The following is a 13953-nucleotide window of genomic DNA, read 5'->3' as shown; positions in this document are numbered from 1 at the left end:
AACCCTTGGTTTTAAGCCACTCTTACTGCCACTGTAACTACATTTTTGGCGGGCAAATGGGCACGTGTACGTCACACAAATAATTGAGAATGTGAACACAAAATGTTAAAATGACAAGTGGATTTTGATCTTAGTAGGCCATGAGAGATTTTCAAAATGAAATTCCATGTAATCGTAAACAACAAAACCAATTTCTTCATCAAAAGGCCCCAACAGAACAAAATAAATGTCATAAATTTACTTTGCCAATTAAATGACATCTTTGTAAAAATGTCATAAATTCTAAATTTATTCCTAGACCCAAACCCATGGTTTTCTCCTTGCATAAGAAATTTAATTAAAAGGATTGTGAAGGCAAGATTTCTCTTAAGTTGGGGATTTAAGAGGAACAGCAAAAGTTCAAAAGAACAAATCGGTATTTGCTATATTATGACCATGGAAGTAAATCCTGCCACCAAGGTTGGCGTCAGAATGAGCCCTAGAGAGGATTGATGGATGAACATAGAATTAAAATCCATGATAACGAGTTTCTTCACCCAATCTTATATGTAATCATGGAAATCAAAACAAAAATAGCTACCCAGCCAGCCTGAATTGCATCAACTAAAAGCCTGTAATTAAACCGTTTGCTCTAAAATCTGACCTAGTTCAAGAACACAAGATCTACATTACTGTTGTCATCGTGTTGGGTGTCGGTTCAACATATAACTTAGTAACTTATTGAACTTCATGTTACATAAAAACAAAATTCTCATCAATCACCCAATAAACTCGTCAGATTATCGCACCTTTCAGCAACAGGAATCGACAGAAATAACCGAAAAATTAATAAACCAGAACTAACAAAAATCAAGATAAGCCTCATTCAAAGATCTTACACAAGCCCAGATGACAAAACTACATTATAAATTTAAAAAAAAAATGGCAAACCCAATTGTACATAGACCGAATAAACCCAACCCACTCAAATAATTAGACGAAAACATTAAACCTAGAAAATTCAGTTTTTCAATTTATTTTTTGTTCTTCGGATTCCGCAACAATATTTGAGCAGAGACGGAACAATGAAACCTAATGATTTAAGTTTGAAACAATGGAGATCCTACCTGAAAGGCTGAAACTAAGTGAGCCTTCTAAACCGACGGCGAACTCCAACTCCCAACTCTGTGATGCTTTGATTCCTCATTGGTTCTTAAAGAACACTAAAACCCTAACGCCCTAGGTTTGACGGTCCAGATCAAACGATAAGAGTTACATTAGATAAGAGGGCAAAATTACTTGGGCTGGGCCTAGTTCAGTTGTAAGTGCATATGCCAGGTCTGGACCTAACTTGGTTCTATTTTCATGGGCTTCAGGGCCTTTTGGTATCAATTTTTATTTTCATTTTTACAATTTTTCATTTTTTTATATGTTGGGTATCACTTTTGACTTTCTTTTATATAAAACAGGGAAATTTTTATCGGCACCCCCTCTGTTGGGCCAAAAAACAAATGGGATTAACGGTGTCATTAAATTACCCTCTATACTAAAATATTAAAAAACAAATGATAAAATAGAAAAGGGAATGGGATTTTCAAGGGTGTCTTTTGGACCATTGGATCTGAACACAAATCTTAAGTGTTGATTTGGAATAAAACATAAATTTGGGAATCCTCTCTTCCTCTAGAAACCCCATTCCCTCCCTGACCTGCATTTCGCTTCGGCAGCTTTCGTCCCCAACTCCATGCCCCTGTCGTATTTACCCTCCAATAAATCAGTAGCCATTTGTTTGTCTGAGTATAAATAAAAAAAATCTAGGAAGGCAGTCATGGCTGCCATTAAGGGACAGAGAGAGTGGCAATGGTGGTCGCCGGGGTGAGGTCGTCCTCCCTCCTGTGACCTGTGATCGCTTTAATAAAAAACAAAACCTGCAGAGGCAGGCTGCCATTAACAGTTAAAAGGCTTTTTCCGTTAGTTTTTGAGCCCAAATTGATATATTGATCCTTAGTGGGTTGGCATTAATTCCATGATCCAATAGAGGTGGTGTCAATGAAATTTTCCTTTAAAATAAATTGACACACCCCCAAAATGATAATAGACTCAAGAGTCGGTCTATTATGGATTATGGCTAAAATATATTTTTCCTTCAATTTTTTGCTCTCTAATGAGCATGTGCTCATAAGACCCAATCTCTATTGGAATCTCCATGGTATTGAATTATTTTCCACACAACTGACCAAAGTAGCAGAATCGCTTTCAATCCACAATTTATCAACCTTCATCAGAAAAGCATGGTAAAGACCTTTGAAAAATCCTTCAAACTCTGCCATGAAGTTAGTACCTACTCCAGTATAATAAGCAAAACAACACCGAGTACTCCCAATGTAATTTCTCAAAATTCCTCCAACCCTTGACTTTCCTGAGTTACCAAGAGAACAACCATCAATATTCAGCTTGAACCATCCCTGAAGAGGAAGCTGCCAACTGATTTCAAAAATCTTCCTACCAGGCTGACGAGAGACATTTACAAATAATTTCCTTGAAAGCAACAAATCAGCCACTGGAGAGATTTGCTTTGTCGCTTCCTTTAGTTAAAAGGCTTTTTCCGTTAGTTTCAAACAATTACTTGACGCCCCCTGAAACCTGACGGTGTTAGTTTACTATTAGTGGTTGAATGGAAAAATCCATTTTACCCTTATCACCTATTCAATAGAAAACAGTGAAATTGATGGGTTTACCCCCTTCTTCTTCTTCTTCTTCTTGCAACCCCACCGCTGAGGGCGGGTCAGAGTTGGATTTTTCAAGCCCTGATTCATGGTTGAATCGGATTTGGACCCAGCTAAGGGAGCTTAGGGTTGGGTTAGGGTTTTAAAAAGTCCAGTCCAACCCAACCCTGTTGCAGTTTTTCATCCCTAATTTTGCAAAACGAAAGTCCAATTTTGTCCTACTCACATACCGTGAAAGGGGATTCAACAGAACTACCAATCTCAAAGATAGGGATGTAAACGGATCAAATTCAAACCAAATATAATAATATCTATTATCACATTTGATTAGATTTCAAACTGATTCGGACATTTTCTAAAAACCTATTTTTCAAATTACAAGTTCCCCTAAATGTATACAAACATGAATCGGATACGGATTTTAAATACCCATTTACAATTCTAGTGTCGTCGATTGGAGAGTAGAGTCATGAGTCTTGAGAGACAAACATTGCATCACAGAGAATAGGAGAAGACAAAAAATTCGAGAAGATGAAGGATTGAATCCACTCCCACTAATATTGATGTTGAAGTGTTAAAACCTTCTTTTTTTTTGGTAATAAGTGTTATACCTTTTTTTTTTTTTTGGTCATTTAATTTCTTGTTTAATTAGTTGTATACCGTTAACTGACAAAAATAAATTAATATTACAAAACAGTATTTATAAAATTATTATTTAATCATAGTATTATAATAAATCCTAAACTGAACAGATAATATCCAATCTAAATTTGAAATATTCATATCACATCCGATTAACTTATTAACTTAGCTTTAGAACGGATTCTGATATTTCCCGGAAACTGAATTAGACACAAACAAGAATTTTATATGTAATTTTGACTAGGATCTTTATCCCCTCAATTTACCTGTCCATCAATTTCCAAAATTCCATCTAATAGGGGTAAAATTGACCATCCTACCCCTATCCAAACAAACTGTTCGGATGGGATCCATCTCCAAGTATTAGATGGAATTGAGAAAATTGACGGACAGGCAAATTGAGGAGATAATTTTCCTTTTGATTATCCCTTACAATTCGAATAAGGATTTTCAGCTATACATTTACAGATTTACACATCCCCTACTCAAAGATGAACAGTCTGAAACTTTGGTTATTTGCTTATCCCCATTCTTCACTCCTAATGTTGTTCAAATAGTACAGTCAACCGGCCTGAAAGTGGCAATACTTTGGCTCCATTGGCGACCAGAACATGTCATTTGATGTTATCTAAGAGACTATAACCAAAAGAAAGTATATTTCCACCACTACGCTCAGTTCTCTCTACAATTCAATGGAGCCCAAACGTTTCCAAGTTGAACAATACAAGCGCCCAACCCCACAAAAGGTGATGAAAGGGGAAAAATAGGGCGTTGGGGGGAGGGTGAGCAAACAATATATGGTTGCTTTCAAGAAGGAAAGGGAATTTTTTTTGTCTATGGTTCCCTGATCGGTGCGGTTCCCTAGTGTCTCCCACAAGAGGAGGGTGGACCCCACCTATGGAGAGTGTTCAGTCAGGTGCTCCAAGTGGGTCCCACCACCCTCTTGTAAGAAGCACTAGATAATCGCACCGGTCAGGAAACCATAGACGATAATGATTCGAAGAAAAGGATAAAAGACCTATCTTGCATAGTACAAAAATAAAACAATTCTCTGATTTTTTTTTTAACAAAAAAAAAGGATGGGTTTCGATAGTAGTAGTATATCAGAAGCCCAAATATATCAGAAGCTAAAATAGTATAGGAAACCATATACCTTGATAGTGAAATCGTAAATGGATTTGGGCAATTTTTCTGCCATTTTCTGAAGAGAATCAGATGGGTTTCGATAGTAGTAGTAGTAGAAGAAGTAAGCAACACAGAGGAAGACTGGAGACAACCAATTGATGGTTCCATTCATATATAGACTCCACAATCCAATCCAGTAAACCCCTTAATTTTATTGACCATATTAGAAAAAGAAAAAACAACAATGAATAACTCACAAGGCTGTCAGTCTAATTTCCTCCCTGAAAATTTCCAGAACACAAAGAATGATAACCTAATTAGAACCGCCACCAATGTTTTATCTTGCTTGGTCATCGTGGTTGCCTTAAGACCCTTTAGAGAAACAACGCAAGCTTGTGGTGGTGCGATGTAGTCTTTGATATCGCCAATCTTTAGGATGGGTGAGAACTTGTGATAACAAGAGACAAGTCTCCCCCACCCCCTACATGAGTTCTCAAAAAACCTAATTAAATGTGAAGTAATTATTTTAAGAACTCCGAGTGTGTGTTCTCCGCGCCTTTCTTCTCTAGTCGCAGAGCATAAGACTTGGGCAATGGTAGGGGGTATCTCCCTGACGATTTCACAGTTCAGAGGTTGAAGATGAAGTTGGGAGATAGAAGAAATGGCAAGTCATTCTCCCATCTTATTTTTGCTTTTTTATCAAAAGGGTAAATGGATCATCTCACAATGACCTAGGGTTAGTTTGGGCATTATAAAAAAACTAACTATGCCATATCAGCATTTAACAAACAGATGCTAACGGCAACGGAGGTCTTAGTAATTTTTCGGAAACTACAGGGGAATCGTATTTAAGGTGAAAAAACCAAGGGAAGGAAGGTGTAATTAGGGCAAAGTACAGGGGAGGGAATTGTAATTTTCCCACAAGAAAATTATAATGGCAGAAGTTTTTCTACTGATTCCAAGATATAATTATACTCTTGGAATAGTGAGTTTTACCAATAACTATTGGAAGGACCAAAATACCCTTCAACAAAATCAGAGTCAGATTCTGTGGATGAAGAGATTCTCTCTTCAACACATTCTACAATAATAGAGAGATGTTTTCCATCCAAAAACCAAAAGGCAAAATAAGTCATGTCATAAAAATTGAGGCAAACATGTGAATGCACAAAACAACACGGGACTCCAAGCCTTAGAGGCATTATAAAGCAATGATCAACTGACTCTGCTGTCATTTGATAAAATTGAGAGGTACTTACTAATTCTAAAGATTAAATGAAGAAAGCATCCAAAACTTTGAAGTTTCATAGAAAGGGAAACTTTGTAGGAACACAACCTATGTTTTGTATAGATAGGATGTCAAAACTGCATTGTCTGCAAAGAAACACTAATCAGAGCCAAAGACCTAAAAACCCTCCACCGGCAGATTAAGAAGCGGATTCATTGACTTACTATTTCTTCTCTTCTTTCTCTGCCTCGGCAGCCTTCTTCATCCTGGCACCAATGTGGCGCTCGTTCGTACGTTCAAGACGCAACTTGGCATAGGCATTAAATGATTTCATCTCTTCTGTAACCTTGACCAACTCAACAGATGGCTTCTCCAGTGCAATAGGCATGTAATCAGCATTGATTTGAGTTGCCGTTGCCAATTCTTCTGGACTAGAATCACCAGCCTGCAACAAGAAAGATATCAGAAAACGAATCCCAATAAGGGTATGATACCCAATCCAAAGATCCGTAAATGTGACTTCTAGTTACAATGGCATCTTACCTTGAATTTCCGGGCACGCCTTGGGAAGACGACTAACTTGGCCTTGTAAGTCTTCAGCCTCTGCACATTAGCTTGAAGACCCTCAAGGGAGCGGTTTTTGCGGCGGTGATCAACACTGATTCCAATGGTTGAGGCAAGTTTCTTTGGAATTCCTGCTGCCTGGAAAGCACAAAAAAGGCAGTAGTAAGATTCAAGGAAAAGGGACTTATTATTTAGTAAATACCATCAAATAATATATATTACACGAGATACATAAATGGGTAGGGGACCATTGTCTCAAACATCATCAAGAACAATACTATGAAACCATAATTTTCAGACACTAGAACCAATGTAGTCGGAACAGATTTTCTGTAACTGAATCAACCTAGGCCCTTTTTTGTCTGAAAATAACCAATTCTGATACAAAGCTTTAAATCATGATTTTGTACTTCTATTTTAAAAAATATATATTTCATAGTATAGCTCCTTTATACATAGACTATCAACCAAAAAACTGAAAGAGAGATCAGTACAGAAGCTACGGGCAGACACCAAGAGATGTATAGGGATCAATGATTATGAGGAAAAATACAACATCCGCTTCTCTTGTCTTGCCGAAAAGGAAAGGGGTTCCTACTATGGTTAACGTAGGTGCAGCCTAGGTTGGTCTTTATTATCCCAAGCTCAACCAATTGTTCTCAGAAACAAAGGACAAGATATTTGTCCGAGAACTCAAATACCTACAGTGTTGTTTAGTAAATCTTATGCCGTTCATATTGGAGATTACATGAATAAATTGAAGGAAAAAATCGTGAGTGCTACAGGTTCATGGAAATATGGGAAGAAAAAACTATATTATAAATTGGATTAATGCAGAGCACATCATGGGACGTGGGAACAGGTACCTTTCCGGGTCAATGTCCAGCCAGCATTGAGAATAGACGAGTAACCAAGAACAGACCTAACCTCTGTGGATGTTTAGATTTCAGAAACAAAAAATGTTGTTCCATAAAAAATTTTGTTCCATAACCAAGAACAGACCTAACCTCTATTGACTAATTCCCAGGCAATAAGAAAGCACACAAACAATTACTACCATAATATTGAAGGAAGCAGAGAGCACAAAGACCTGACAACATATTATAAAATATCATCTCACCTTAAGCTCTTCAAGAGAAAACCCCCTGCCAGCTCTAACTTTCATGTTGTACTTTAGGGTCTGTCCATGAACGATAGGACGAAGGGGGCCAGCTGTAGGTCGTGGGAAAATTTTCACAGCTTTCTTTTGCCTTGCTGGAAATTTGACATTGAAAAATCATATTAAGAACTAAGAGTAACATAGTGCACACAGTAAGCACAACCAAAGAATCAAAACTGTAATCGGTAACAGAATATCAGAAGGTAGAAACAAAGAAAACCTGATGGATGCACTTACCCAGACGTCTTCTGGTCTTGCGAGCAGGCTGGTTAAACCATGTCTTGACATAATTCTGCCAGTGCTTTCTGAAGTGCCCACTAGGCACAACATTATTATGCTTAACCATGACTTACCTACAAACTGGCAACAAGACTGAGTAATACAATGCCAATGTTAAACCCGTGGTTTTTGGCCACTCTTTCTGCCACTGTAACTACATTTTTTTAGGGCAAATGGGCAAGTGTACTTCACACAAATACTTGAGAATGTACACAAAATGGTAAAATGACAAGTGGATTTTGATCTTGGTAGGCCATGAGAGATTTGCAAAATGAAATTCCATGTAATCGTAAACAACAAAACCAGTTTCTTTATCAAAAGGTCCCAACAGAACAAAATACACACACAAACACACACGGGGCTTTAAATTTACTTTGCCAATTAAATGTCATAAATTCTAAATTTATTCCTAGACCCAAACTCATGGTTCCCTCCTTGCATAAGAAATTTAATTAAAAGAATTGTGAAGGCAAGAGTTCAAAAGCACAAATCGGTACACCAAGGTTGGCGTCAGAATGAGCCCTAGCGAGGATTGATGGATGAACATAGAATTAATATCCAAGATATCGAGTTTCTTCACCCAATCTTATATGTAATCATGGAAATCAAAACAAAAATAACGACCCAGCCAGCCTGAATTGCATCAACTAAAAGCCTGCAATTAAGCTGTTTGCTTTAAAATCTGACCTAGTTCAAAAACACAAGATCTACATTACAGTTGTCACCGTGTTGGGTGTAGTTCAACATATAACTTAGTAACTTATTGAACTTCATGTTACATAAAAACAAAATTCTCCTCAATCACCAAAAAAAAAAAAAACTCGTCAGATTATCGCACCTTTCAGCAACAGGAATCGACAGAAATAAACGAAAAATTAATAACCCAGAACTAACAAAAATCAAGATAAGCCTCATTTAAAGATCTTACACAAACCCAAATGATTTAAACTTGAAAGAATGAAGATCGTACCTGAAAGACTGAAACTACGTAAGACTTCGAGACCGAGAGCGAAAACCAACTCCCAAGTCTGTATGCTTTGATTCGACAAGGTTCTTTAAAAAGAGTCTTTAATAACACTAAAACCCTAAAGCCCTAGGATTGACGGTCCAGATCATGGAATTTCCATTTTCACACACTCTTATGTGCACAGTAACTACGCAACCGATTAATGTTCGAATTCCCTATTTCACTAGGGCTGAACCGTCTTTTAACTTATTTATTTATTTTTGCCTTTCTTTTAGAACAAATGGTTTAGAAGGTGAGGAAGAGTGTATATTAACTTCTACATAATTAGAAAATGATAAATTGAATCGTTATCGTCTACAGTTTCCTGACCGGTGCGGTTTCTTAGTGCCTCTCATAAGAGGGGGGTGGGATCCACCTGGGGCACCTGATCGAACACTCTGCCCGAGTGGGGTCCATCCTCCTCTTGCGAGAGGAACTAGGGAAGCTCACTGGTCAGGGAGCATACGATTCATGGTAAACTACCCTTAAATAGCTGGCACAGGAATAGTTGTGTGTTTGTTAGTTGACTTCAAATAAATTTTTTCAGTGCTTTGGCTGTTTCTTTCGATAGCTTCTTATCTATGATTTGTGAAAATTCATCCTCTAACAGTTACGTTAGCTTAACTAAGGGTGTCAATTGGATACGGAACTAGGTATTCGGTTCGGATCTCGGTTCCAAGGTGGCAGTGGGAATTTAGATCTGATACCAAGTCCTGCAGCTGAGTTATAGAATTGAATACCATAACCTTTCTTGAACGATTCTGATTCTTGTATTCGGTTCTTATCTAGTTATAACATCCGGTTACTATATCCAATTTTAATTTGGTTATATCATTCAGTTCTCGTCCGATTCTAATATTCACGAGACAAAGCAAAGCAAAAGTTTGAGATCAAAGTATATGACTTGCTTAAGTAAAAGAAATATTGATAAAATATTTTAATTGAAAAAGAATATTAATTTAGTTGGAACAATAAAAATTAAAGAGGAAAAAAGAAAAGATGACACGGTAAGGACTAAAGAGGAAGAAGTGTGAATTGAAGGGACTAAGTTAATCAGGTAACCATCAAGGCGTCAACTAGAGTCTTTTAAACTTAATAAAGTATTAGGGTTTTATATTAATTTTTAGGAAAAATTACACTATCACCCCCTAAGGTTTGTACTAAATATAGAGCGACTCCCTCTGTTTCTGAATTATACAGCCGCACTCCCTGAGTTTGGAGTACTTGTTACACTCAGCCCCCATCTCTTAGAGTATTTCCGTTAGTTGTTAATGTGTTGGCCATTGATGCCTTAAAATGACAAGTATACCCCTAATGGGGTGTGTGAGCTTACCATTTTAGCCTGAGGGAAGCCCAAACTTCACACCCCCTTCCCTTCCCTTCCCTTCCCTTCCCTTCCCCTCCCCCGCTACTCAACTTACGTGCGACAGAGAGGCAGCAACAGGAAGGTGCAATGACCATGGGAGTTGCGGTGGTAGGCGACAGGACGGAGAACGAATCCTCTACACATGAGCCCCAACCCTCACTACTTTCCACTTATTAACCGAAGAAAATCTCTCCTCTGCCATGGCCTCACATGGAGACCGTTCACCTCATCCAAGCCTACCAGGAAAAATGGTACTCTCTGAAACGAGGTCAGCTCAAGGCCAGTCAATGGGAAGAAGTCGCCATCTCCGTCGTTGTTCAGTGCAGCTACGATGAGCTCTCAAAGACTACTACTCAGTGCCGCCACAAGATGGAGAAGCTTCGCAACACTACCGCTCAGACAAGAAACGCTCGTCTCTCGCCCTTTGGCCTTACTTCAACCTCATGGATCGGATGGAACTTGGGCCATTCCCCATTGCTTCCGTTCTCATCTCCGCCATCGATCTGCATAGCATTAGAGTCGATGACAATGAAGACGACGACGATGATGATGAAATTTATAAATCTCGAAGCATCAATCACATACATCGCCGACCACCAATGGCCTCACTGTATCCTCCGCAGTGGAATGATGGCGGTGGTGGTGGAGTAGCAGGGCCTCCTGGAATTTTTAGGGTTTTGAGAAATCCGACGTTTCGCAAGAGAAAGTCGTTCGAGATGGATGAGGAGGTGGAGGAGGAAGAGGGAGTTGACCCGATTTCTGAATTTGTTTCGGTGGTTAGAGCATTTGGGAAAGGGTTTGTTCGGGTAGAGAATATGAAGATGGAGATGATTATCAAATCACAACGACGGATCGTGGATTCCATTGCCAAAGCCCTTGGCTCTTAGAAGAGATATAAGAAAACTCAGGAGATCTGAAGGTTTCAAGTTTCAATATCCCATTAATTCCCTCTCTCTATCTCAAATTTATAAGTTTTTTCTGTGTTGTTCTTGTTCCTCATAAAGAGTTGGCGAGCATAAATGTGTATACCACATTCTGTATAGTTGATCATTCTCTTCTCTCCCGCTCCAATCTCATCCTCTTAGTCATCTTCTCCAGCGGTGGTAGTGGTGGTGCTCCTTCGATGAAAGCAACGACGACGACAGCGAAGGGGAAGAGGCTAGAGAATAGGTTTGAATTGATTAGAAGAGGGCAAAGTTGGTATTTTTTATTAAGTATTATTTAACAAGATATTAAAAAAGGACAAAGTTGGTATTTTATATTATATTATTTAACATCGTTCACTCAAGGGGTGTGACTGTATAATTTAGAAACACAAGAGGTCGTTCTGTATTTAGTACAAATCTCAGGAAATGGCAATGTAATTTTCCCTAATTTTTAAGGCGGGTATTCGATCCAAATCCAGGTAGACCCGGATCCAAATTATAAAACCATTTTCAGATCCAGAATTAACCATATTAAATTCGATCCGGATTGAAAACGAGTATTCAGTCCAACTTCAAATTCGGCACTTGGTTACTGGTTACTCGTTGACACCCCAGTTTAACCCTTTTCAATAATTCTTTTTTTTTTTCATGCCCTTTCAATAATTTTTATTTTTATTGTACACCTCATGAAATTCCACATAACAGATTTGATTCTCGTTTTTTTTTTTCAACCATATATTTTTTTGTGGCCTTTGTTACCATACATAACCAAATTAAGGGAAAATAACACCCTCTCCTTCAACTATGCCTTAATCACACCCTCTTCCCTGTGTTTTCAAAAATTATATGAACCTCTCCTACAGTCTAAAATATGTTACAAACAGTTCCAATCCATTAGTGTGTTTCCATTAAGTGGTGACATCAATAAGGGCTAATACATTTAATGCCAAAATCACCCTTTATTCTCTCTTCTTCTTTTTCTTTCTCCTGCAACCCCACTGACCCCACCCCTCCGCAATTTCGCCCCATGCATCTCCATGAAGATTAGGCAGCGCCGTCGGAATCGATGGCCCCCCACTAGCCGCCGTCATCCCCTTCCTGCAACTCCACCCCTGCCTTGCTGCCGGCGCAACCCATCCTCCACCCCTGTGGCCCTGTTGCCGGTTCAAGAAAAGTATCACAACTAAACCACCTAACAGATTCGGTGACTACCTCAGTCAAATGCTTACTGTACATTGGACCATTTCTCACGCTGCTTGGTCGTGCCCCCTATGACCTCTCATGCGTGAAAAGACCATTCCACCCCTGTTGATCAATACCCATGTGCGATGCCATTGGCCCAGCCGCTTGCGTAGTGGTCAGACGACCAAGCACTGCTCTTTTTCCAGAAAACGAATAATTTCAGTGATATTTTGATTGGAAAGCAAGAAAGTAAAATTTTGTGACCATTGGGTTGGGAAATGCCTTTGGACACGCATCATTTAGGATACGGGGAGTTTATACAAACACATATTTTATCGTTGTTCTTACACAATTTTTGCTACTTATTAAAATCACTTCAAAACCGGAGAACAATATTGGGGGTTAAACGACATAAATCTTGTCTAGTTCATGTGTGCCGTCTTCGATCTCTTTGCATTTTCTTCTGCAAATCACCATTCTAGGCATTGTTATTTTTCTAACATAATGAAACATCAACTTGGAGAAGTAATACTAAGCATAAAAACATGTTTGAAAGAGAGGTTTTGAATCTTAAATTCATTTCAAATACAACATATTCAGTAGGGATAGAAGAATGTCCCTTGAGTCTCTTGACTGTGTGTGAGGAGAAACTTTCTCCCATAGTTAATTAACTATTGTTCTTTTGATCATCGACGAGAGAGAGAGATGGACATGATTTAAAGAGAGATTCTCTCGGTATGTTTGATTGTTTGTGTTCGATGATTTGTAAGTTATCTTTAGCATTTATTATTCACTTTTGTGAAATTGAGACATGAGGAAGAGGGAAGATGACCTATTACGTAACAAATTAAACTAGTTTGGTATATAGGTGTTGGAAGAGGAATATAGGCTCGTGACCATTCACCTTTCATCTTTCTTAAATCTTAAGGCATTTTTATTGGTAAGTATCCCAAAAGACCCCTTTCACAGCTTTGGTAAATTCAAAGAGAAATCTATGTGAGTGGTCTTGGTGCGCCTTGGACGGTACTTGTACAAAAACATGATCCACTCTCAAGAAAAACAAATTAATAAACTATCGGACTCGATAGATTATCTATGTTTACAAGTTCCACACGAGTGTGAAGGGAAAGTGTCTCCTATTATTGTAGGAAGATGAGTCCAGCCCTTGCTTAACGTAGGGACTATCAAGCTCATGCAGCCTCGTCAAGTCAAACCAAATACAAAAGCTTGCCAAGAACCAGTAAACATTAATTTCATGGCTTACAAATGCAATGCTTCTTCATTCTTCTTCTTCTTCTTTTGAATCCTTTTAACCATTTTCTTCCCTCTCTCTTAAGCGGTTTCTTTTTATGAGGCAAACATGTCAAGATAAGCCTCATTCAAAGATCTTACACAAGCCCAAACGACAAAACTACATTATAAATTCTACAGAGACCGAATAAACCCAAACCACTCAATTAATCACCTGACGAAAACATTAAACCTAGAAAATTCAGTTTTCCAATATATTTTTTGTTCCTCAGATTCTGCAACAACATTTGAGTAGAGACAGAACAATGAAACCAAATGATTTAAGCTTGAAACAATGGAGATCCTACCTGAAGGCTGAAACTAATTGAGACTTCGAGACCGAGAGCGAACTCCAACTCCCAACCGTGTGATGCTTTGATTCCACATGGTTCTTAAAGAACACTAAAACCCTAACCGCCTAGGTTTGACGGTCCAGATCAAACGATAAGAGTTACATTACATAAGAGAGCAAAATTACTTG

General features: G+C 38.4%; 2 protein-coding genes across 2 annotated transcripts; one reads left to right on the top strand and one right to left on the bottom strand.

Annotated features, from left to right (window-relative positions):
• Nucleotides 1-5877: 5877 nt before the first annotated feature.
• On the bottom strand, nt 5878-7784 carry LOC122661774 (60S ribosomal protein L13-1). The gene is made up of 4 exons (XM_043857278.1): nt 7661-7784; nt 7385-7518; nt 6244-6402; nt 5878-6145 (listed from the first exon to the last, which is right to left on the bottom strand). The coding sequence occupies exons 1-4, from the start codon at nt 7767-7769 to the stop codon at nt 5924-5926; spliced, it is 624 nt and encodes a 207-aa protein (XP_043713213.1). The 5' UTR covers nt 7770-7784; the 3' UTR covers nt 5878-5923.
• Nucleotides 7785-10517: 2733 nt separating this feature from the next.
• Nucleotides 10518-10961, top strand: LOC122662777. The gene has a single exon (XM_043858492.1). The coding sequence runs from the start codon at nt 10518-10520 to the stop codon at nt 10959-10961; it is 444 nt and encodes a 147-aa protein (XP_043714427.1).
• The last annotated feature ends 2992 nt before the right edge of the window (nt 10962-13953 follow it).

Source organism: Telopea speciosissima, chromosome 5 (assembly GCF_018873765.1).
Source record: "Telopea speciosissima isolate NSW1024214 ecotype Mountain lineage chromosome 5, Tspe_v1, whole genome shotgun sequence".
Classification (NCBI taxonomy): domain Eukaryota; kingdom Viridiplantae; phylum Streptophyta; class Magnoliopsida; order Proteales; family Proteaceae; genus Telopea; species Telopea speciosissima.
The sequence above is the reverse complement of the archived record's forward strand: the minus strand, read 5'-3'. Positions and strand labels throughout refer to the sequence as shown.